This window comes from Equus caballus, chromosome 9 (genome assembly GCF_041296265.1).
Source record: "Equus caballus isolate H_3958 breed thoroughbred chromosome 9, TB-T2T, whole genome shotgun sequence".
Classification (NCBI taxonomy): domain Eukaryota; kingdom Metazoa; phylum Chordata; class Mammalia; order Perissodactyla; family Equidae; genus Equus; species Equus caballus.
In genome coordinates, this window is record NC_091692.1 from 78,029,556 (window position 1) to 78,054,947 (window position 25,392).

General features: G+C 40.7%; 2 protein-coding genes across 25 annotated transcripts in view; both read right to left on the reverse strand.

Moving 5' to 3' along the window:
- TAF2 (TATA-box binding protein associated factor 2) overlaps positions 1–4,315 on the reverse strand; it is an 87,531-nt gene extending 83,216 nt beyond the window's left edge. For 19 of the 24 annotated variants that reach the window (XR_011421169.1, XR_011421171.1, XR_011421172.1 and 16 more), the window contains exons 1-2: positions 3,943–4,315; positions 3,452–3,505 (exon numbers count right to left, since the gene is read on the reverse strand). Coding sequence is in view for 11 of the 24 variants with exons in the window: in XM_070221282.1 (XP_070077383.1) it covers positions 3,452–3,505; positions 3,943–4,026 (138 nt within the window). In the remaining 13 variants the exon portion in view is untranslated. Of the gene's footprint in view, positions 1–3,451; positions 3,507–3,942 lie in introns of those variants that run through there. The other 5 variants (XM_070221287.1, XM_070221286.1, XM_070221285.1 and 2 more) reach the window with 3 other exon arrangements.
- Positions 4,316–4,780: 465 nt separating this feature from the next.
- On the reverse strand, positions 4,781–24,580 carry DSCC1 (DNA replication and sister chromatid cohesion 1). The gene is made up of 10 exons (XM_001496887.6): positions 24,378–24,580; positions 23,842–24,089; positions 21,112–21,280; positions 18,825–18,959; positions 15,551–15,641; positions 13,410–13,548; positions 12,583–12,635; positions 12,206–12,360; positions 9,144–9,292; positions 4,781–6,135 (listed from the first exon to the last, which is right to left on the reverse strand). Exons 2-10 carry the CDS (start codon positions 24,021–24,023, stop codon positions 6,027–6,029), a joined length of 1,182 nt encoding a protein of 393 aa, XP_001496937.1. The 5' UTR covers positions 24,024–24,089; positions 24,378–24,580; the 3' UTR covers positions 4,781–6,026.
- Between the last annotated feature and the right edge of the window lie 812 nt (positions 24,581–25,392).

Sequence of the window (25,392 nt, forward strand, 5' to 3'; positions counted from 1 at the left end):
TCAACTGGCAAGATTATCCAGTAGATGTCATAGACTCTTTCCATAGCCACCCTGCTCAATATACAAAGTGATCATGGTGGCAAGAACGGAGGCAATGCATGAGCCCAAAAACATCATCTTCCTCTCACCAAGGCTGATCTGGCTGCCACTACTGCTGAGTGCCCACCTCCCAATAGCAGAGGATCACAGTAAGCTTCTAATATGGGACCTTTCCAGGAAGGATCAGTTAGGCAGTTGGTAGAGAAAGGACTACATTGGACAGTTCACATCACCGCAGGGGCAGTGATTTGTCCTTACGAGAACAGACACATGTTCTAGATTTTCCTTCCCTAACTACAATATACTTACAAAAAGCCTTACATTTCATTGCAGGAGTCCATACATGCTCCCAACCAAGTGTATGGGGAACTGTGGCAGTGGGCTCCTAAACACAAAATTTACTGGTTTTATCTTGTGCGCTATCATCCCAAAGCAGCTGGCAAAAAAATTGCTGAAGGCTGTTACAACACCAACTGAGAGACCTCTAACAGGCTATCTTAAACTAGTGGACAATATATAGGGTTACCTCTCCATTGCCAAAATAGATCTGGGAACCAAGCTGGAGTGACTATTTTCACTATGCCACCAAAAAAGCCCTCAAAGAATTCCTGCCTCCTGTCTTTGTGACCCGGGTTCAGTATATTGGGAGGTTCTAGCAGCCATGGAAGGAATGCATCCATCAGCGCACACAGTCACGCTTCCAATAAATTGGAAGATGAGACTGTCCCTGGACCACCACTTTGGGCTCCTCATCCCATTGACCCAATAGGCAGAAAAAGGGGTCACTGTAGTAGCTGAAATGACTAATCCCAATTATCAAACAGGAATTGAGGTTCTGCTATATAGTAAGGACAAAAACTACATCTGGAATCCAAGGGATTCACTGGAATGCCTCTTAGGTCTCACTAGACTAATAGTCCTAGTCAATGGAAAACTGCAACAACTCAATAAAGACAGAACAAGCAAGGATGCATATCCTACAGGAGTGAAGGTCTAGATCAGACCAAAAGAAATGCTGGCAAAAGAAAAGGGAAAAATGGAATGTGTGGAGGAATAAGGAAGCTGTATATATCAACTAAGACCCTGACACCAGCTAAAGAAAGCAGGGGCTGTAGCAATTAAGTTTCACATTCTTTTTTACCCACTTTTCTTTCCAGTATCTTGTATGAAAGATACTAGTGGTAGCTGATATTTTAGGCAGGAACAGTGCTGAACAGCCATTTCCTCACACTAATACATCAGTTCAGGGATCAGCAAAGTTTTTCTTAAAGGGCCAGAGAGTAAATAGGCTTTATGAATACACAGTTAGGCTGTGTTACAGTTTCTGCCACAGCTACTCAACTCTGCCACTGTAGCTCAGAAGCAACCACAGACAATATATAAATAAATGGGTGTGGCTGTGTTCAAATAAAACTTAACTTACAAAAAAGTGTAGTTGGCTATTGCCAATCCCTACAACAGCTGATAGGACTTCGTTAGGTCCCTTACATTGGAAACACCAGTTTTTCATCTCAACAGAAGACAAGAGAGGAAGATTTGGGGCAAAAGGGGTAGACTCTTCTAGATATTCTCCTTTTGCCCCTCCTAATCCACTCTCAACCCTACTCTGTATCCCAGGGGTTGCATTAACTGAGCACCAGCCCTCTGGCTTTCTGGTTGGGTTGGTCAAACCAGAGACACAAAGAGGAAACTGAAGAGCAGAAGGAAATCAAGTTCATTATATTTATTCCCCCAAGTTCCTCTCCGCCAGGCTGAGGCAGGCGGTAGCTCATCTTTCTACTAAAGGCCATAGCTCCTGTAAGGTGACTCTTTCTTACAGCTACAGTAGGCTCTGGTAAACTCTCCCTTCCTTTGTTCTTTCAGTTTAGCAGTGGTAACTGTTCCTTGTTGCTAACCTAGGGGGCTCCTCCATCTCTTCATCTCTCTTAACCCTGTTTGTTCTAAGTAGTTCTTTCATTACTTCCCCTTAATTAATGTGCAGGAATGTGCCATTTGTTTCTTTCTAGGATCCTAACTCATATATCACTTAAACTTTTCCAGTAGGAAACCTAAAAATCATCCACGTGGATGCTCCTTTCTAGCATTCCCAGTAAGAGTCATCTGCAATTCCTTTCTATCATTTTGCCAGGAGTAGAGGAGGTGGAAAGCGGGAACAACAGACAGAAAGAAGATGCAGATGACTCTTAGGTCACCCTTGATTAAAAATGGCTCAATCACTTGCTAACTTCACGGCCTTAAGTAAGTTACTTAGCCTCCATTCTTAACCACTGAACCACCAGGCTGGCACCTCTGCCTCCATTCTTTCAGCTGCTTTATTTATAAAAACAAGGATTAAAATAATATCTACTACATGAGGTTATTGTGAAGATTAAGTTACTTAAGATTAACACAAAACCTTAGAAGATGGTCTTACATGTAGTATGTACTTAATAAATGTTCACTGTAATTCAGTCAATCATGTCAACTCTATTTCTATGTCATTTCACTAATGATATCCTCATTCGGGGTTTCATCATTTCTCCCCTAGATTATTAATAGGAACCCCTTAACTAGACTCCCTAATTCTCCCATATCTTCCTTACCCAATTCATCAACACAACACCACCTAAACTATCCTTCATGAGGTACAAAGTAAATAATCATATGTAAGGAATATTGAAACAGAAACTCCTTAAATGAAGAGAATGCACTTAATGAACCTTTAAGGAGTCTTATAAATCTAAAATTCTATGATTGTTATGAAAAGGTTACCTTTTTTATCTGTACAACTCATCTTAGGCAAACAATTTGAAAGGGAAGTTGATGACATCACTCAAAGAAAACCACCTCTCACTAAGATTTTAGTCTATTTAATACAGTTTTCGCTCAGAGAGTAAATTAAATACTTGGCTTATCAAGGACTCCCCTAGAATGGATTATACAGGAAATCCATTCATCTAAAAGGCGGGGGGAAGGGTTATGAGATTTCAAACACCTTATCTAAAACTTCTCTACAAAGAGACGTCACCTAAACCAAGTCAGCCAAGATCAGAAAACAAAACTAACCTCTTAGCGGCCAAGTTCAGTCAGTGTGTGCACTAACCTTAATTAACTTTTTCACGGAAGAAATCTTCCTATGGGCTTATTCTTATTTTATGCACAATTCTAAAAAGCTTGGTAATAACAACTTTCATATTCCACAACAGAGTATAAGGAATCAGATTCTAATCCGGAAATAGAAAACAAAAAAAAAGGTAAGGGAGAATTAAGGAGGCAGCCAGTATTATAGTAACAAGGTCATGGACCTTGGAGTCATACAGATCTGAATTCAGATTCTTACCTATTCTTGAAATACAGTTATCCGGAAAGGGAAATTTCAAAGTATTGTAAAGGTGGACTTGTCACTGCTCACAACTGTTGAGAATATACTTACCACAACAGATTTTCTCTGGAAGTTTATGTTGTTGATGCAGACGACCTGATGGGTTGTATATAAAAAAAATACAAAAACAAAATAAACAAAATATTTCTATTATTAAATGAAGCATAATTCTATGCAAGTCTAAGCAAGGACTGTGCTCTAAGCAGCTCAAAATCACATTTTACCTTTCATTTTAAAATCCTACAAACTGGGGTAACTTGTTTTAAATTGAGCAAGAAGCCATGAAAATAGAATTCTTTGGACAAAAATATTAGTTTAGTATTTTAAGAAAAAGGTTTCATACCCCGCAAGGGGCACTAAATCTGTCGACGAACACTGTCAATCAAAGCATTTCCGCCCTACAAACACCACTTCCAACACAGTGAGAAGGGTCTAGTTTCCCACAAGGTTTCCCAGGCCCACCGAGTCAGTTAGAAACAATCACAACATATAATTCAGGAAAACAAACCCTGGAAGAGGAAAAGGAGATGAAAAGATACTTATAATTTATATGGCCTGGGGCTTTCAAAGCCCTTGTCTCCTTTCTTCCTGTTCATTCTGGCGGGCTCGAGACCAGTCGGCGGCATGAAGCGACCCCGCGGCCCTCGGCTTCCCGGCGGCCCGGGGGGCGGCGGGGCATCCCCGGCGGCCGGCTCCTCACCCTGGCCGCTCCCCCAGCCTCTCAACAGTCACGCCCCGCCGCCGGGGCTCCCGCTGCTCCCACGCCCGGCCCCGCTCGATCCGCGGCCGGCGCCTCAAACTCGCGCCCCGACTCGGCTTCCCTCAGCCGCCCTCGCCGAGGTCCTGTCACGGAGATGCTCCTCTCGAAAACAGTTCACAGGGCCCGTCAGCCATCTTGCCTGTCACCTCTGACCTCCGGCGTCAGCGGAAGTGGGTCGGCGAAAGGGGGCGGAGCCGGAAGTTTTGTGTCGGGGGCGGGGCTTACGCGGTAACATTGGCGTTTTGTGCCTCTCCGTATGTGTGCAGTGGATGAGGGCTGTGCAAATTTAGAGAAGCCGACGCGAATATTTACTGGGTGAGTTGAGAAGAGCAGGAAGGAAAGGAGGAAACATTTACATTTTGGAAGAGTAAAGGTCTGGCACAAGCACGTTGAGGAGTATCGGGACAAGGGTTGGGAAGTCCAGGACTGGGGAATCCTAACTGGGCAGTCTCCTGGAAGCAGGGGGAGGGGTGTGCCTCTGGTCTGCTGTGAACAGACACCGTAAACTCACTGGACCCCAGTAATTTAAGCAGTAAAATATGTGATTAGACCCCAGGTAGTCCAACTCAAACTAGGCACTGCTGCCTCAGTATTTATTTAAAAAATAGTAATAATCCACATAGATGCAGAGAAATTTATTGAGAGACAGGACAAATTTTGAAGCCATGGTATGTGCATTTCATGTGCATGAGAATAAAACAATTGTAAGTAACAGTTAAATCTTTGTTAATTAATTGTGGATTATCCATCAAATCTTTTTTCTGTTTGGCAGGGGAACAGTTGCCCTAAGCTAACATCTATTGCCAATCTTCCTTTTTTCTTCCTTTTAACTCTCCTAAAGCCCCAATACTAGTTGTGTATAGTTGTAAGTTCTTTGGGTTCTTCCATGTGAGCTGCAGCCCCAGCCTGGCTACTGACAGATGAGTGGTGTGGTTCCCTGCCGGAACAAAACCTGGGCTGCCAAAGCAGAGCTGGGTGAACTTTAACCGTGAGGCCATCAAGGCTGGCTCTATTAAGGTCATTTTTAACCTTGGTCTGGATTTAACTTTGGCCTACCCTTTCAAACTGTCCTGGTGACAAATTCATTAGCTAAGTTAAAATTAATATTGGCCTAAACAAAAACAATTAGTAAAATAAAATTATGAAAGAACTTTATCAAGCATCCCAAAACCAACTAGAAATTACTTGTAGTTTTCTAGTGAGTATTACCTGTGTCAGTATTCTCCATTATAGGGTCATAAACTGCTCTGTTAGTATTCTGCACGTAGGCTTGAGGATCAAATCCATTTCATCCCAAAGTGCATGTCTGTACCAGCCCAGCAACAGAAGCAATTATCAAGCCAATTTCATCAATGCAAACAACTAATTTAAATAACTGATAGCATGTAGTGACTTTCTTTTTTGATGGAAGGTTGAAAGTGGAGGGAAACTCATTTAAGAAATGACAAATTAAGTGAATAAATAATTCTCTTTTGGGAAACTATTACTATTTAGTTCTCAGAAAAACTTTTAAATTTATTAATGATTAGAAGATCAAACCCTAAATAAAGAAATGTAATTTTAAATATAAAAAAGGCAGAACTCTTTTTCTATAAATAAAATTGTATAGACACAGAGAGATACAAAATACAGGTAAAAACATTTTCTTTTGTCCTTGTTTACACTGTATGCATAATACAAACATAACTTGAAAGATAGAGAAATATCCTATTAAAGGAAAAAAAGAGCAGTAGTTTCTAAATGCTTAGGAGGAGGAGAAAAATGCCTCAAAGCAGTAGATGTTTATAAGTCTGAAATACAAATACATAAAAGAATCTTTCTCTTATAACTAGCAACTTTAGTCCCAAGGAACAGACTGTTGTTCTTTTAAGAAATGGGTCTTCTTGAGTTATAAACTTTAACACCGTTTTGCATCGAAGATCGAGAATATTTAGTGAGTAATGCACCTATGGTTTGCTTCTCGCCACACAAGTCTCTGTGGGAACAATACAAAATTAAATAGCATGAATATTTTAGGGCACATAACAGTCACAGTACTAATTTTTATCTCTTTCCCCTAAATCCATCCTTCCAAGCTTAAGGGTGTATGTATATGGGAGAGAGAGAAAATAGGGAGCGGTTACTAAGCCTTAATTGAAGTAGGCACATTATATGTACTAACTCATTTAACCTTCACAATAATAGTAGGAGTGATGTATTACTTAATCCTATATTAGATATGAAAAAACTGAGGCTCACGTAGTAAAGGATAGAGCCAAATTTTGCAGCCATATCTGTGTGACTTCAAATTCCATGTTTTTCCCATTATATCACACAGCCTCCAAATTAGAAATACAAGCAATGTGATACAGAGGGGTCTAGACTCCACTAGAACCTGCATACTAGACTACCTGTGTGAGCTTGTCTAGGTTACCTACCCCTGAATGTTAGCTTCCTCTTCTATAAGCCAGAGGAGAAGACTGTGAGTGGAACATAATGAGAGGAGGGAAGAATAGAAGGACATAAGCTGGTGAAGAGGCAAGGGCAAGATCATGTAGGTGCTTGAAGAACATGGAAAGGAGTTGTGATTTAATTCTAAGTATAATGGGAAGCCACGAGGGGGGTTTCAATCTTGGAAAAGCATAATGTGATCTAAGTTTTAAATAACGGAGGCAATGAGTTGATGATTATGGAAGCTGGGTGGTGAGTACATGGAGGGTTCATTATATTATGTTGTCACTTTTGAATGTTTAAAATTTTCCAAAATAAAAAGCTTAAAAATGGGGGTGAGGGGAAGGGGGCAAAAATAGAAGTAGAGAGACTAATTCAGAGGCAGGTACAAGAGCATCCATCAGGATTTGCTCATAGTTTGAACCAGGGGGTAAGAGAAGGAAAAGACAAGGATGATTCCTCGACTTTTTGCTTGAGTAACTGGATTAATGGTAGTGCTATTAACTGAGATGAGGAAAATGGGATTCGGACAGGAAGAATCAACAGTTCCGTTATGAGCATGTCAGGTTTGAAATTCCTATTAGATATCCAAGTGGAAATGTTAATTACGCAGCTAGATATTTAAGAATCTGAAGCTCAGGGAAAAGGTCAATATGAAGATAAAATTAGGCAGTCACTAAATTTAAATCCAGGCCTAATGAGGGGACCAAGGAAAAAAATATAAACAGAAGAGAAGATGGTCAAGAATAGGGTCCTAGGGGCCAGCCCCATGGCCAAGTGGTTAAGTTCATGCTCTCTGCTTTGGTGGCCCAGGGTTTCGCCAGTTTGGATCCTGGGTACAGACATGGCACCACTCGTGAAGCCATGCTGAGACGCTGTCCCACATAGCACAGCCAGAAGGACCTACAACTAGAATATACAACTATGTACTGGGGTGCTTTGGGGAGAAGAAGAAAGAAAGAAAAAAAAAAGATTGGCAACAGATGTTAGCTCAGGTGCCAATCTTTAAAAAAAAAAAGAAGAATAGAGTCTTAGAGCACTCAGACATTTAAAGACTGGGAAGAAGAAGGAGACATCAGCAAGAAAGACAGAAAAGGAGCTGCCTCAGGGAGAGGGGAGGAAACCGGTGTGTTTCAAGTAGGAAGTGGTCCACTGCGTCAAACAGTGCTAAGAGGCCAAGTAAGCAAGGACAGACTACTGACCACTGATTGTAGGAAGATGGATATCCTTAGATTAAGGAAATGTCATTGGGTTAGGAAAGAATGGGAGACAAAGAAGCAGAAAGTGAGTACATAAACTTTTAGAAGGAATTTTCTTGTGAAGGAGAGCAGAAGACATGGGGTCCAGTAAGTTGTTGTTTTTTAAGATGAGCAATACTACAGAATAGCATGTGTTCATGGGAATAATCCAGTAGACAGGTAGATGTTGATAATAGGGGGAAAGGGATAACTGGAGAAGACAACTCTTTAATAAGATTAGAGGGGATGGACGTAGCACAGAAGGAGGATTGGCCTTAGAAGCAGGGACAGTTTATGCATTATACAGGAGGGACTGCAAAGGAAGTGTGTGCAGACACAAGGAGGCTGGCAGATAAGGCACTGGGAAAGAAGTTATTCTTGTCTTTTCTTGTCTGCTTCTATTTTCTCAAAAAACAAGGTCACAAGCTGAGGGTGAAGAGGAAACAGGAGGTATTGATGGTATAAAAGGGAAAAAGAAGACGTAAAGTGAGATCCAAGGGTAGAAGAGATTGATGAGGAAACAATGCCTTGCAAGGGACCCTGCTAAGTTAAGTTCTTAAGTTCTTAAACTTAAGATGACTTACATTCTTAAGTGAGACTGGCAAGCCCCAATGTGTATTTTTCTCCAGAAAATTTCAGCTGCCCAGGTGTTGGCATAGAGTAAGCATAAAGTTGAATTTAATCTTTGTAGATTTTTGCCAGAGGGTATGACAAGAGGGAGAGAGGGCCAAGGGAGGAAAGCACACACAGCAGAAGTTATAGAGACTGACCAGGGAATCCAGTCTGGCTAAGAGAAGAGAGGACTTGAGAGGCGAGACCCAGTGAAGAGGCGGCAGTGTCTGTGGATTTGAGGTCCCGTAAATAGTAACTTCAGAGCTAATTTGTTCTTCTGCCACTTGGCATTTACCAAAATGTTAAAATAAGGCAGCAGGAAAGACAGAAAGTGGCAATCAGAGAGGGGTGCTTGCCTCGGAGTCATAGTGGGGTATATAGTCAGACTGTCCTTCTCAGAGCTGCAGGTTGCAGGGAGGGGAGCAGAGAAGTGGTTTTAGAAGCAATAGTAAGGAAGAAAGATAATGCACACCCCACCTCCAGGATCAGTAGCCATGGAGAATGATAGAGAAGACAACCACCACTTGAAAAAGTTTCAAAGGAAGCAGTATCCTCAGGGAATACTCCAAAAAAATGGTTTTGTAAGAATTAATAAATAAAAAGTAAATAAATAAATAATATATATAATATATAACAAGTAAATTAAAAAAGACACTTCATAAAAAGAATAACCCTCAAAATCCCTTTGGAATAAATTACTCACTGAATATATGGAGCAATATCTTCTTCTGTCCACTTCTCTCTTAGAGAGAATAGACTATTAAAACGCTCCTGATTGTCCTCAGGTAAATCATCTACTTTTAGCAAAAATATGATTTCTGGTCTTGAGTGTCTGTCCACCAAGGCTAAACCCTATAAGAGATGAGAAGAGAAAGGGCAGTTAAAGTCATGGTCTAATGTTTAAATATGACTAGTTCTTTTCTTCCTCTTTTTTTTCTCTCCAAAGCCCTAGTACATAGTTGTATACCCTAGTTGCTGCCACAGCATGGCTTGATGAGCAGTATGTAGGTCAGCACCCAGGATCCAAACCAGCGAACCCTGTGCCACCGAAGCAGAGGACACGAACTTAACCATTACTCAGCCATGGAGCCGGCCCCTGACTCATTCTTTTACTTTTAGGTTTAGCTAAGCCCAAGGCATTTAAAATGTCAGCTACATGAAACTTACACAAACCACCCAGAGACTTACAAAAGCTTTTTTCATAAAAAGACCTCCTTTAAGCAGTGACTTCTTTTCCCTTCTATAATGTGGCTTTTACCACCATCAGTTTATCAAGACCGCTCTAGTTATAAAGGTCACCGATGAGCTGTCATTGCCAAATCCAGTGGGCCCTTTTCTTAGATTCATCTTGCTAGCCCTATTTTCTTTGTTAATGTTGATTACGCCTTCCTCTTTGAATCTCTCTCTCTCAAATCACTATCTCATCATTTTCCTAACTGATGTTGCAGTTCCCTGGGCCTCTAACCTAATCCTTCTACTTGTTTCACCCTCACTGTCCAGATAACCCCATCTAAACTTGTGACTTCAACTACCTCTTACTTGCTGATGATTGTAATAGTTGTATCCACAACTCAAACCTGCTTCCAAGCTCCAGACCTCTACGTCCAAACCTATATATGAACTCACATTGTGTTTGTCACCCAAACCTGTTCCAGTCCCACTATCCTAGGAAACCAGGAAACCTAGGCATCATTCTAGATTCCCTTACTCAAACCCCACACCTACGTGGTCACTAAATTCTATAGACTCTAAGGCCTCAAGATTTCTCTATCAGGGGCCAACCCGGTGGCATAGTGGTTAAGTTCACGTGCTCACTTCAGCAGCCCAGCGTTCACTGGTTCAGATCCTGGGCACAGACCTACACACCACTCATTAAGTCTTGCAGTGGCCGTGTCCCACATAGAAGAACTAGAATCACCTACAACTAGGATACACAACTATGTACTGGGGCTTTTGGGAGAAAAAAAAAAAAGAGGAAGATTGGTAACAGATGTTAGCTCAGGGCTCATCTTCCTCACCAAAAAAAAATAATAATAATAAATGAGCAATCGCTTAGGAAAAAAAAAGATTTCTCTATCAATTTCCCAATACGGATTTCTTTGGTCAGTACTCTTTTAGTTAGGCGTATTCAAGTGCTGAGAGCCTGGACAGTTCTTCTTTTTCATAGTCCAATCAACCTTCCATCTATCCCTCCTCATTACTGTCATAGTGTTCTTTCCAAAGGCAAAACTCATCAGGTAGCTCTTCGAGCTGATGTCACTAAATGGCTCCAAAGAGCTTTCTAGAAAGAGCTGAAATTCCTTCGCACAGTCCATAGTGTCCCTCACTAACTCATCATCACCTTTCACTCCAGTCATGCACCCCTACTAACAATGCCCCAACTTTTATACCTCCACAACCTGGAACATGCTTTCCTGGATTCTTGTCTCTGCCCTTCCATCTAGAGAGTAAATACTTCATCTTTTCAAACTTGGCAGCTAAAACATCCATTCCTTCAGAAAATCACCCCTGATTCACCCGTCAGATGGATAAGTCCCTTTCCTTTGTTCCCATAATATCTCTGCATGCCCTTCCCATGGCACAGATCACTCTATATTGTCAGAACAAATTTATACAGTAATGTGTAGCCCCCATTGCCAGCCCCCAGGCTGAGGACATTGATGGCACCTTGTGTGATGTTTTCTCCTCAGCATCTAGCATAGTGCCCAGACATAAAAGGAACTCCGTAAATATTCAGCAAATATTCAGCAAATCCTTTCATTTAATACTTATTTAGCATATACTAAATGCCAGGCAGCATGCTATATATTGGCAAACAACAGTAAACAAAACTCTATCAAAGCAGAGAGTGGGGAACCACACAATTAAACGTTTTTCCAAAGCTAAGTGATAAGTGCCAGGAAGGAAAAATACAGGGTACTATGGAAGAGAAAAACAGGAGGGCTTTTTTTAGAGTGAAGGCCTCCTTGATGAAGTGACTCAAAGATGAGGAGGTATCCAGGTGAAATTAAAGATCATTCTAGAACAAAAAGGCTTTTGTGAAGGTTCTAAGGTAGGAGAGCACTTGATGATCTTGAAAATCTGAAAGAAGGCTGGTATGCAGTGAGCAGGAGAGGAAACAGCAAGAAATGAAGCCACAGGGAAGATCATGAAGATCTTTGGAGGCCAAGATACGAATTCTGGATTTTATATCTTAAATGCAATGGGCAACCATTAAAGTGATTTAAGCGAGACATTCTTCTAATCTGACTGGCATTTTTAAAAGATCATTCCAGGAACACCACAGAGAATGGATTGGAGGCAGGCAAAATTAAAAGTTCAGAAGGTCTGCTTAGAGATGCCATTGCTGTTCAGAGCCAGGAGATCACGACAGTTCAGACGAGGGTGGTGGTGGAGGAAATGGACAGAAATGGAATGAAATGAGATATCCTGAGTAGGAACCAGGATTAACTGTCAATGAGCCTGAGGGCTCTACTGAGGTGATGGAAATGTTCTAAAACTGGATTGTGGTGATGGCTGCATGATTCAGTAAATTTAGTAAAGCTTCTTTTTAAAAGGGTAAATTTTATGATATGTAAATTATACTTCAATAAAGTGTTGGGGTCTTTTTAAAAAGACATTGTGATGGAGTGAATGTACAGTGCACTCCTAATGGGTGTCTAGGAAAATAAATTGATTCCAAATTCAAGTCTAATACAAATTTTACTTCACCTAGTAATTAATGATAATCTGTTGAGTTATGGTAGTAGTCACTACTGCTATTACCTTAAGCTGATCAAGACTGGTTATCATTCCCTCAGGAACACTCTGTTGCCACACTTCTTGAAACTCGGTGAGATTGAATTTCACTGCATTCTGAAGCAGCATTTGTGCTGTTGCTCTGCATATTTTATCAGCACTCAATTCAAAATAAACTTCACCTACGGAAAAGGTATCATCAGATAGTTTCATATTGTCTTCTTACAATTAAATACAATGCTAATGTTTCCTTTTCCTCAATGCAATTTCTCAGAAGGAATTATATACAACTTACCTCCGACAACCCATGGAGTTATTTTTAACATGAACATACTTCTGAAAGGCATACCAATTTTTAACATACAAGAGTTAAAATACCCATTAGAATACTTTCAAAACCTTACCTTCCTCTATATATTTCTTTCCATAACATTCAAGACAGTGTTCAATCATTTCCCTGAAAAATATAAAACCCTCATTTGAAAAGTTACCATTTTTATACATATTTTAAACATCTTTTCTAACTAAAAACTAAGATATAAATTTGAAATTTGAGATACTAAGTGGGGCGGGCCTGGTGGCGCAGCGGTTAAGTTTGCACATTCCACTTCAGTGGCCTGGGGTTCACCAGTTCAGATCCTGGGTGTGGACATAGCACCACTTGGCAAGCCATGCTGTGGTAGGCATCCCACATAGAAAGTAGAGGAAGATGGGCACAGATGTTAGCTCAGGGCCAGTCTTCCTCAGCAAAAAGAGGAGGATTGGCAGCAGTTAGCTCAGGGCTAACCTTCCTCAAAAAAATAAATAAATAAAAGTAAATTAAATAAATAAATAAATATTAGCTATTTAAAAAAAAAAAGAAATACTACGTGATTTTGGTTGCCAAGTAAAACTTTACATTAGGAACCAACTAAAATATACTGGGAAGCTAATCTGAGCCAGGCCCCATGCTAAACATTTTTACATGAATTATGTAAGCATGCATTTATTATTATAAAATAGCTTAAACATAATTATTTCTTTATATTTTTTTATAGCGGAAAAAAAAAAGATGATGCTCATTTATTCACCCCAGTGACTAAAATTCCCAAGTCCTGATCAGATGTGTATTTTCTGAATTTCTATAGGATATCAAAATATAAATAGTCTATGCCCTGGGTTTAGTTCCACCCTGGAAAATAATATTCTTCCCCTTCAGGAAATCTGGAGGGACAGTGATTAAGATACTTACTCTGGTTCCAATGGTCCAAGTTCCTGAAGGCACGTATTCAAAGGAACTCTACTAAAAGACCAAGATTCAGAATCCACAAGCTGAGTTATATGATTCAGAAGTTTCATCTCATAATCAAATTCAAGAATCCTCCAATAACCTACAAATTCCAAAAGTTATATTTACCAAAGAAGATTTTAAGCAAACTAATTGGCTAACACTGATAAAGCAGCAGCATACTCTTGCCCACTGCAAAAAAGAGACACTAAAAGTCTTCGTTTTCTTTATAAACAATGCTGCTTTTTCTGCTTTTCTCCCAATCATTACAAATTGCGTCTTGTGGGAGATCAAGTGGGTTTTAGACAGTACTTTACATATGACTAACACTCTGACTGTTTTCTAGTATTTGAATATTCAATTATTTCAGAATAATCTTATCAGTCTAAGTGGAAACATGGAAATCTGTAGCTGGTAGTCTCCACTGTGAGGAACTGCCATGATTATAGCTCTCAGCTCAAGCTATCTTGCAAAGGCGTTCCCATGCTCATAAACAAGTCTAGATCATTCAAGAGACAGTAGACTCAGAAGTACTATGTGGACCAGTGGCAAAATATAGGCCGGGCATCAAAATACCTTTCCCTGTTCCCATGAAAGATTCTGAAATGCCATCTTATAATGGAAGGCACTACCACCACCCCTGGAGAAACAAATCAAGTACACATCCACCATTTCCAAGGCAGAATGTTGCTATCCTTATTCTGAAATAATAAAGGCAACAGTAAATAATGGAACATGTGATTTAAAGCTAAGAAAGAAAGCTAGGAATAATCTATGCACCACCCGCCTACACATCAAAATTTTATCCATCCCCACACAATAAGTGAATAATGTAGAATAAATGAATAAAATCCATTGGTTTCTTTTTTAACCTTAACATTCATAGTACCCATATACCATACTTATTAGCAACAGGCATCCATAATTAAAAACTTTATTTCCAAGCCGGCCCCATGGCCAAGTGGTTAAGTTCACGCTCTCCCCTTTGGCAGCCCAGGGTTTCACTGTTTCGGATCCTGGGCGTGGACATGGCACCACTCATCAAGCCATGCTGAGGCGGCATCCCACATGCTACAACTACAAGGACCCACAACTAAAAATACACAACTGTGTACCAGGGGGCTTTGGAGAGAAATAGGAAAAATAAAATCTTTAAAAAAAAACTTTATTTCCTATGCTTAGGACCAAATGTGTCTCAAGGAACAAGAAAGAACTAAGTGCTTCTAGTTAGTTCTAAAGTCATGTACAGTTGCTTTACTCTGCAGAATTTGCCACATTTGAGAGTTAAGGTCTCACAAAAGCTAATCTTGCTTGGAAGATTGTGAGCAGTTGAACAGTACATCTACCAACCCATGCCAATTTCCTTCTTCCTATCACACGGTTGAAGAATTAAGCTGCTTCTCTGGGCAAGCTTAAGAGGGCTGAAAAATGCACGAAAACATCTACTCAAGTAGTACTGCAGGCCTAGATGCTGAAAAAAAAGCTCCAGTTCCAGAAGTTAGTCAAAACGCTGAAGAAGATACTACTGGGCTTCTCCGTCAACCCCTGAGACCAACACACACTACTATATCTTTTACACAGATTTATTATATAAACTACTTAACACATGTTCAAGAATATGTTGAGTTATCACAAGAAGAAACACAGTCCCATCTTCCAAGCAATTTGGAAATACAATGAGGTTATTAAATTAATTCTGAATCAGGAGTTCAAGTACCTCGGTTCTATGCCTTATCCTACCACTAACTCAACACATAGCCCTGGACAAGTCAGTTTCCCTTCCTCATCTATTAAAAACAACATTGAGATTAGGCTACTTGATATCTAAGACCTTTCTAGATCTAACATGGTTCTTCTATTACCACTTAATCCAAAGAAAAAGACCTGTAAGGAGTGGTTAAAGTCACTGGGTGCAGACTGACCTCCTCAGCAAAGATGATCACATGTAATCTCTATCCCACACCCCAAAGTACAAACATTATCATCTTTGAGCCCAAAAGAAGATTAAATATACAATATGCAAAGGGTGAAGATGTCCAAAAACTTCCCTCTCTCATATTACACCCAATTCCATCATTATTAATAATAATAGTAAATAATGCTACCTCCAATCTCACAGGCATTTAGAACTTGTAATCGGGCCATTATTTCTTCCTCACTTGCCTGAATTTGATTAAGCAAATCTTCGGTTGTATACTGAAACAAGAAAAAGAAAACATTTTAAGGGCTTTGAAGAATATTTTTTAGACTTACTGAATTTTTTTGGGTGTCTGTGAGGAAGATTCACCCTGAACTAACATCCGTTGCCAATCCTCCTCCTTTTTTTTTTTTGCTTCAGAAAGATTAGCCCTGAGCTAACATCTGTGCCAATCTCCCTTTACTTTGTATATGGGATGCCTTCACAGCACGGCTGATGAGCGGAGTAGGTCCAGACCTGGGATCCGAACCTGTGAACCCAGGCCTTGGAAGCAGAGCGTGCAGAACTTTAACCACTTGGCCATGGGGCCAGCCTCTGGACTTATTGAATTTTGGGGAATAAATACATAGAACAGATTAAGGCAATATTTATATACTAGCTCAGTTTCTTTTGTTAATGTGTAATGATTACTACACAAAATCAGTGAATATCTTAGAAGAAAATAAAACATATGGGTAAATCTTTGTGATGTCAGATTTGGCAATGGTTTCTTAGAAATGATACCAAAAACACAAAAGAAAAAATGATAAATTGGACTTTTTCAAAATGAAAAACTTTTGTACTTCAAAACATCATCAACAAAAAAGGACAAATATTGTATGATTCCTCTTACATGGGATATTTAAAGTAGTCAAATTCACAGAGACAGAAAGTAGAATAGTGGTTGCCAGAGGCTGGAAGGCAAAGGAGATTGAAGAATTAGTATCTAATGGGTACAGAGTTTCAGCTTGGAAAGATGATAAACTTCTGTAGATGGATGGTGGTGATGGTTGCAGAACAATGTGAATGTACTTAATGCCATAGAACTATACACATAAAAATGGTTAAAATGGTAAACTTTATGTTATGTACATTTACACAATTAAAAGAAAATCAAGGGGGCCAGCCCCGGGCCGAGTGGTTAAGTTCATGTGCTCCGCTTCGGCAGCCCAGGGTTTCGCTGGTTCGGACCCTGGGGGCAGACCTAGCACCGCTCATCAAGCCATGCTGAGGCAGTATCCCACATGCCACAACTAGAAGGACCCACAACTAAAAATATACAACTACTACTGGGGGGCTTTGGGGAGAAGAAGGAAAAATAACAATTTTTTTAAAATTTTTAAAAATCAAGAAAGTGATGGGCCAGCCTGGTGGCACAGCAGTTAAGTTCACACGCTGCACTTCGGCGGCCTGGAGTTCACTGGTTTGGATCCCAGGTGCGGACCTACACATGGCTTATCAAGCCACATGGTGGCAGGTGTCCCACATATAAAGTAGAGGAAGATGGGCACAGATGTTAGCTCAGGGCCAGTCTTCCTCAAAAAAAAGAAAGGAGGATTGGAGGTGGATATTAGCTCAGGGTTAATCTTCCTCAAAAAAAAAAAAAATCAAGCAAGTGAAAAGACAATCCATAGAATGGGAGAAAAATTTTTGCATATTATATATCTGAGAAGGGACTTGTATTCAGACTGTATAATGAACTCCCTTACAACTCAGTAATAAAAAGACAAATAACCCAATTAAAAATTGGGCAAAGTTCTTGAATAGACATTCTCCAAAGATAGATAAATAGTCAACAAGCACAAGAAAAGATGCTCAACATCATTAGTCATTAGGGAAATGCACATCAAAACCACAGTGCGACCACTTCAAACCAACTAGGATGGATATAAAAAAGATAATAAACAAGTGTTGTCAAGGATGTATAGAAATTAGAACCCTTATACAATGGGAATGTAAAACGGCGTCATCACCTTGGAAAACAGTCTGGCAGTCCCTCAGAAGGTTATGTAGAGTCACCCCATGACCCATCAATTCCATACACAAGAGAAATGAAAACATAGGTGTACTAGAAACTTGTACATGAATGTTCACAGCACTGTCAGTCATAATAAGCAAAAAGCAGAAATTACCCACACGTCCATCAACTGATGAATGGATGAATAAAATGTGGTATGTCCATAAAATGGGGTATTATTCAGCAATAAAAAGGAATAAACTGATATATGCTACCACATGAATGAACCTTGAAAACATCATGCTAAGTGAAAGAAGCCAGTCAGAAAAGGCCACATATACATAATTCTATTCACATGAAATGTCCAGAAGAGACAAATCAATAGACACAGAAAGTGGATTACTGGTTGCCTAGGGGTGAGGTGGGAAAGCTAACAGTTAAAGGGTACAGAGTTTCTTTTGGGGGTGATGAAAATGTTCTAAACTTCATCATGGTAATGATTACACAACTCTGTGAATGTACTAAAAAGCGTTGGATTATACATTTTAAAATGAGTGAATTGTTTGGTATGTGAATTATATCTCCAAAAAGCTGTTACAAAAAAAAACAAGGAAATCAGTCAGTCAATGAAGAAAAAGAGAACCTCTAATACAAATATGGTCTTCAGAATACCAGTTGAGTGCTATCATTTTGAGTTACATTAAAAACTTCAAAAAGTTTTTTACTTCGTTTATAAATATTTTTCCATACTTCAGGAATTAGTCAATTCTGATATTAGAGTAAGAATACTTTTCATTTCCATAACACCTTTTCTCAAGAGCCCTTAATTATAATTTTTAACTAAATAAAAAGCAATTCAACGGGCCGGCCCCGTGGCCAAGTGGTTAAGTTCACGTACTCCACTTAAGTGGCCCAGGGTTTCGTTGGTTTCGATCCTGGCACGGACATGGCACCGCTCATCAGGCCATGCTGAGGTGGTGTCCCACATAGCACAACCAGAGGCATTCACAACTAGAATATACAACTATGTCCTGGGGGGTTTGGGGGAGAAGAAGAAGGAAAAGAAAAAAGAAGAAGAAGATTGGTAACAGATGTTAGCTCAGGTGCCAATCATTAAAAAAAAAACAGTAATTTAACCTCTAAAAAACTATTATTTCATAGTCAGGAACATGAGACGCTTTCAGCTGTACAATCATCACCAGGATAGCTAGGATTTGCTTTAAAATACTCCAGAAAAAGAAAAAAAAAAGGTAGGAGGAAGCAAGGGGATAGAGAAAAATGAGAATAACAGAATATTAATAAATGTTCAACTGAGTGATGACTATATAGGGATCTTTCTGTTTGGGTATATGTTTGAAATTTTCACAATATAAAGTTTTAAAAGGAAAAATGTCACCATTAAGTGCCTCTAATTATAGTTCTATTCTTAAAATTCCAAATAAAACAATGAAAATAATAGTCTTACTTTTGAGTGAGTTGAGTCCTTTTCTTTTTGAGTGTCAGGTCCTTCATAGGTATTTTCCATCAAAAGTTTCTTTAGCTTCTTTAATTTGGGTCTACATCTTCTTAATTCCCAATAATTATTAGAAAAACCAAAGATCTAGAAGTTACAAATATATCATAACCTCTTAGGGGCCATTCTCAAAGAAAATTTCATACAAAATTTCAACCAACCCATCTGCCCTCAACAAGAAGCAAGAAAAGGGAGCCAAGGTCTTCTGCTTTCTGTTGAGAAGGCACCCATCCAGCCATGTCAAGCAGATGGATGAGCATCTTCAGGAAACATCTTTTGAAACCCCGAGAAGACACTGTCAATATAGTGAGAACTGATAACTAAGCTCCATATCTCAAGTACATTCTGGAAACTAGAGTATTCCCAAAAAAGAATGACCAGGATAGTGACACTTCTGCAAGTCAGGTGGAAACAAGAGAAAATGAGTATTTTTAGGCCAAAATAACAGAAAATAAATAAGAGACATTATCACAGTCTTCAAATAATGAAGGGATATTAAAGAGGGGGTAGCCTTGTGCTGTGTTACTCATGATGTCAAAACTAAGCAGAAGTTAAGGAAGAGAGACTTCTATTCAGTGCAAGAACTTTCAACTATTTAGAACTGCAGCTAATTCCTTATTGGACATGTGAAACAGGGAGAGGCCTACCCCTCAAAGACATCCGGTTGATAGTGGCTAAATGATGGCTAAATATCTGTTATCCCTCTCTGTATCTTCAGGACTTGTCCAGTGTCTAGCTCTTAGAGCTGTCCAATAAGTGTTTCACATGAAAGAAGGAAAAAAACGCTGAACTGGATTATCCCTGAGGTGCCTTCCAACTCTAAAATGGCAGGGGATGCTTCTAAACTCAAACTAGCATAAGTCCTGATTGACAAGACAAGGCCCAGAGCCTGATGGAGATGCTTCTGAATCTAAGATCTTCAAATGAGGAGCTTAAGGACCAAACTAGAAAGAGTGACTTCCATAATTCACAAATTGGCAGCCTGCTGGCTATATCCAACACACAGATATTGGGGTAAGCTTTTGTGTTGGAAGAAAGTGGGGTTTAGTACAGAGTTTAAACTATGTGCCAACATTGAAAAATTAGAAGATTGTGCCACCAAAATCTAAATTTCAGGCTTTACTTGGAAAAAAGAAATCAGAAGATCTAGCAATGCGAGGCCTGCTCTCCCACAAGGCCAAGTAGTGGCCACCCACCTACTTGGAGCCTGTGCTCTCCAATTTGCCATAGACCCCACCATTCCCTATTACTCCTGAGACTGGGCATCCACCACCATTTTTCAATGCCAGCCTGCTTTGCTCATGTGCATTCCTTACCTAGCCCTTTTAGGCATGTGACGTGCAATCACAGATTAAAACTTTGTTTAGTAGATCTTTATTAAGTTTTATTCAGTCTCAGTACACAGAATTCCCATCACGAGAGCTCACAGGTACTCACAGATGTTGTTTTACTCTCATAAAAACAGCTAGGTGACGAAAAAATAATATCTTTTACTAAAAGATCAACTGCCAATATTTCTAATTAATTACAATGAAAGACATAACCCTACAAAAGCCAAAATACAATATCTACTGGAAGTTCTTCTGTTCTAGCAACATCATATGAATCACGGAAATTTCCCAGTATTTTCCCTTATTTCTATTTAAGTTCTATCATTAAGGAAGTAGTTGGCCTAAAGTCATTCTACAGAATTAATGGCTGTGCTTTGATTGTTGTACATGTAACAATCTAGCCAGGATGGAGAGTTTTGTTTGGTATTTGTCATCAGTAGTCTCCAATATAATTAAGAATTTGCTATACATAGCTATAGATAGTAATGAATGAAACCAACTGCAAAGCTGAGAAATATATTTCCCTCAAAAACTCAAATTTCCTCATTTCTCTGCCTCAATAAACATCACATAATGCACTAGCCACAGTTTGAGGGAGTCTCCTTGCAAAACATATCCACAGCAAAACTTACTAAAAATAAACAAAATTTTTAGAACGAATCACCTAATCACAAATTTCTATGTTGCAGAAAATGATCAAGTTGTCTGGGACTTAAAATAGGGAAAATAAAGACAACTTCACAAGCCTCCAAACCAAAAAAAATAAATAATGCTGAGAAATTTCAAATTTCATTCGAGAACTTCTCAGATTCCCTGTGATAACACATTTCATACCTAAAGTTTTTAATTAAAGGCAAGATTAGCACATGTTGTCATTCTCATATAAATCAGGAGACAGAAAACCGTACCTCAGTGTGAATAATGTCAGAGTGTGTTTCTTCCATCTTCAGCTGGTCTGGAGTTTTACAACCAGGGATAAAAAGCAACATATTGGAAGTGTCTGCTATTTTCAGGTCATATGTTTTGTCTTGACTGCACAGCACAGCCTGCTCATCTTTATCACCACGAATCACAAGACTGCAGGAAAATGAGGGAAGAAAATACATGGTTTACTGAGACACCAACGATGTATATCTTCATTATAAACCGTTCCAAAATCCTCTAGGCTTGCACAGTTTAAAATTAAGTCTTGAGACTGTGTCTGGCCCCTGCTGTCACAGCCCTGGCACAATGATGGGCTCCACAGAGCAAGGACTGGACCAGTTGAGAGCCAGAGGGGCACCAGGTGGCCTCACTAAGGAAAAATAACTCAACATGAGCAAGAAAGATCCAAAGAGGCCAACAGGCCAAAGGTCACCACATGGCATCTTCATGCAAACTGCCGGGAACAGCAAAAGACAAAGCAGCCAGAAGCTTCTGTCAAGATGTCACAATTTTCTAAACCATACTAAAATAGTACTTATCAAATTTAGGCATAGCACCTTAAGGAATCTTGTTAAAAAGCAGAACGAGGGGCCAGCCCTGAGGCCAAGTGGTTAAGTTCACAAGCTCCGCTTCAGTGGCCCAGGGTTTCGCTGGTTTGGATCCTGGGCACAGATCGATCATAGCATGGATGGGATCATAGTGCCACTCATCAGGACATGCTGAGGCGGTGTCCCACATAGCACAACCAGAAGGACCTGCAACTAGAATATACAACTATGTACTGGGGAGCTTTGGGGAGAAGAAGGAAAAGAAAAAGCAGATCAAGATTCAGCAGGTCTGGGATGGGACCTAGAATCCTGCATTTCTAACAAGCTCCCAGAAGATGACCAAGCTACTGGCCCTGGTACCCACCCAAGAGTGGTTTTTCTTGGTTCATTCTGAGTACCCCCAATATCAAAGGAGCACATCCTGGCCTAACCATCAGCTATGTTGCAAAGAAAGTGGGACCTTGTAAAAAGGCTGCAATGCTGAATGAAAAAAGACATGTTTACAACCTAGACTAAGCGAAGACTCTGACAAAGGCAGTTTATCACAGGTGAAAAAAATCAAGAAGGATGAAAGTGAGGAGGATGAGGAGGAAGAAGACTAAAGACAAAGATGATGGAGATGACAACAAAGGAGTTGGTCCTAGTGGTTTTCCTGGCCTATAAAGCCTTTAATTCTCCTGTACACAATTCACTTCTTTTAAATAAATAATAAAAAACCTGAAATAGAAGGCTGTGCAAACATTTTTTAAAAACTAAGACTTCATTTAACTGAAAAGAATAAAAGAGGTTTTTTACTTTCCTGGTGCTAACAACAATTAATAGTCCCAAGTACCTACTTTTTAACAATTATTTCTAAATTGCACTATCCCTGCTTTGAAATACTTGGTTTAGAACAACTACCCCTCCCCCTGCAAAAAAATCTTAAAACACACTTTTCCACAGTTTAAAACACACGGCCGCCCCGTGGCCGAGTGGTTAAGTTCGTGCGCTCTGCTTCGGAGGCCCGGGGTTTCGCCAATTCAAATCCTGGGCGAGGACATGGGACCACTCATCAGGCCATGCTGAGGTGGCATCCCACATGCCACAACTAGACGGACCCACAACTAAAAAAAAAAAACACAACTATGTACCTGGGGGCTTTGGGAGAAAAAGGAAAAAAATAAAATCTTAAAAAAAAAGAAAAAAAAACACGTTTCCAGGTCCTTCTGGTTTTTGCCGGCTAAATTAACTATCGCTAGACAAAAAGAAGGTCTCCACACCTGAAGTCCTTTCTCAAACCTCTGCCAGCTCAGCTAGGATGAAAACCGCTGTGTGTCAGCTCCCTTAAAGATACTCTGTGGCGAGCATCTGAAAACTGGCCAGTTAACTGTAATACTGTTGATGAGTAAAATATGAGGACTGAAAGACAGCCTAAAGGGTTCAATTAAAGGAAGCTACAAGAGAACAAACTACCTAATAAAACACAGATGTTGGAGGAACAACAGGACAGAAGACAATCAAACCAAAGCGCCTAACTCCTAATTGCCAGGCGTTGGGACTGCACGAGGTTCAGAGAGAGAATGATTCTCTAGACTTCTCCTTTGACTATGTTTTCTAACTCGTGGTCTTGCAGCAAATGTGAGGCTGACCTAGAGTTAGAAACAGCTTCAGATCCCCACTGAGAGACCCCAAGCAAGTCTGATTTTTGAGGGTCTCCCACAATGACCATGTCTGTAAAACGGCTTTAAACTTATTCCCTTACAGTACTACCTATTTTCTGAGTAAAATAAATAGATGTAGAAGGCAAGAAGAACTCTGTAAACATTAGATATTACCATTGGATTGTAAGGTAGAATGGCAAAGTGACCTGTGCAGTCCCTGGCATCTTCAAAACTTCACTGAGGTTATATATCTTGACTTGTTTCCGCTAACACAGGCCTCCAAGATCAGCTGGACCAGTGCTATTTATCACCTCAGTCCAGCTAACCGGAAGGCCTAGCAGTGATGTGGAATTCTCAGGAAAAGGCAGCGTGCTGGGATCAGGCCACCAGCCAGCTGTGACCCCCCTCCCCGTCAAATCACTGCACCTCTCTGGCCCAGTTTCCTGATACTGCGTTTCTCCGCGGGGCAAATCAGAAGATAGCTGGCACCAGGCTGGAGGCGCAGCCGACCTGGGCCCCGGCGCACCTGTGTCCTGCCTCCAGCTGCTGGCACAGCGCGGGCTCCAGCTCCAGCAGGCAGAAGTCACCGCCGCCGGCGCCGCTGGCCCGGGGGCCGAAGCCCAGGCAGTGCACCGCAGGCAGCAGCTCGGCCGCGTTCAGCTTGGCGATCTGCAGCGTCGCGTCCACCTCCTCTCGGGTCCTCTTCATCGCTGCAAGGAGTTGAAGGCCGTAGGTTTAGTGCGCGCGACCCAAGCTCCCGGAGCTGCCGGGACCCTGTGAAACGTACACGAAATAGAATAGAGGCTGTTTCAAAAGCGCGCCAAGCTGGCAGGAGGCGGGTTTCCGGGGCGGAGCGCGCCGCGGGCGCGTCCGGGGGAAAGTTCAAAAGCTTCGCGGGGTTCGAGCCCCGCAGTGGTCTGGTCACCCTAGGCTGAGCTGCGGCTCCTGGAAAGAAATCTGGCTTCCCCGGGGCCGTCTCTTCCCCGGAGCAGAGCTGCGGCCTAGTGGGGCGCCACTCGGAACCCTCACCCACCCCTTCCGCTGCTCGCTCCGCCTACCTACCCCCTCCACGTTTCCAGACAATGCCCCCATTTCCTCGCAGTCAAGAGTCTCGTCTTCTGCCAGTGGTGGGCTCAGTGATAAGCACTTTGCATACGTGAACCCTTCACTACAGCACTGTAAGGTGGGCCCCTGTTCATCTCCTTTTGCAAATGAGGACGCAAGCTCCATCCCATGGTCGCACAGCCAGGAGGTGGCAAAAGTCTGATTCCAGCCTGGCCTACAGCTCTAAAATCATCCTGCCGGGTTTTCACGCTGTGTCGGTCCTTTTATCAGACTCCACACTCCCAAGTGTTCTTCGCACACGCTACAGTCGAACCTACGGGTGCCCCTGTACTTCTCATGTTTGTGTGGATCTATTTCTTTTTTCAATTTCATCCATCATTTAAAAATTAGGAGAGTTTCCACTAACCTTTTGATTTATCTTCGTTTTAAAGAAATCAGGATATCTAGCAACATGAAAGTCATATTTCTACATAGCAACGGTGAGCTGGAGCAATGGCTTCACGGTTCTCTCCAGACCTGTGCCAGGCTCTCTCAATCTGGAAACTCATATCCTTCATTTCTGAGAAATTTTCTTACATGATTTCCTTGATATCCCCTCCTCACACCCCCAGGTTTTCTGTTCTGTATTTCTGAAACATTTCTGGGCTTTGTTAAATAAACATGAACGTTTCAATGTCAAATATTCGGTTTTAGAAAGATCTTTCAGGTTGCAGTTCGAAGTATAGTTCAGAAAAAAAATGAGGCTTAAACCAGTCGGAGCAGATAGAACGATATTTAAATAGACAAGGCCAGAACTAATTGGCAAGGCCTTGAACTGATTCTAGGGCACCAGGACAAAGAGGAGCAGCGAGAAATAAGAAATATTCAGAAAGTAGAACAGATGGACCTTGTTGACAACGTGGAGAGTGAGAAAGAAGAGTTGAGAAAGAATACGAGAATTATGACCTAGGCAACTGAGAGGGTCTTAGTTCCCTAAAAGTTGTGAAAGTATACTAGGAAATCATTGGATTAT

Coding starts and splice junctions, on each gene's coding strand:
- DSCC1 (XM_001496887.6), bottom strand. CDS start 24,023: ATGAAGAGGACCCGAGAGGAGGTGGACGCGACGCTGCAGATCGCCAAG. Junction 21,281..23,841: donor CAGCTGGAGGCAGGACACAG/GTGCGCCGGGGC, acceptor ATTTTCCTGCAG/TCTTGTGATTCGTGGTGATA. Junction 12,636..13,409: donor CTTGGACCATTGGAACCAGA/GTAAGTATCTTA, acceptor TATATTTTTCAG/GGAAATGATTGAACACTGTC.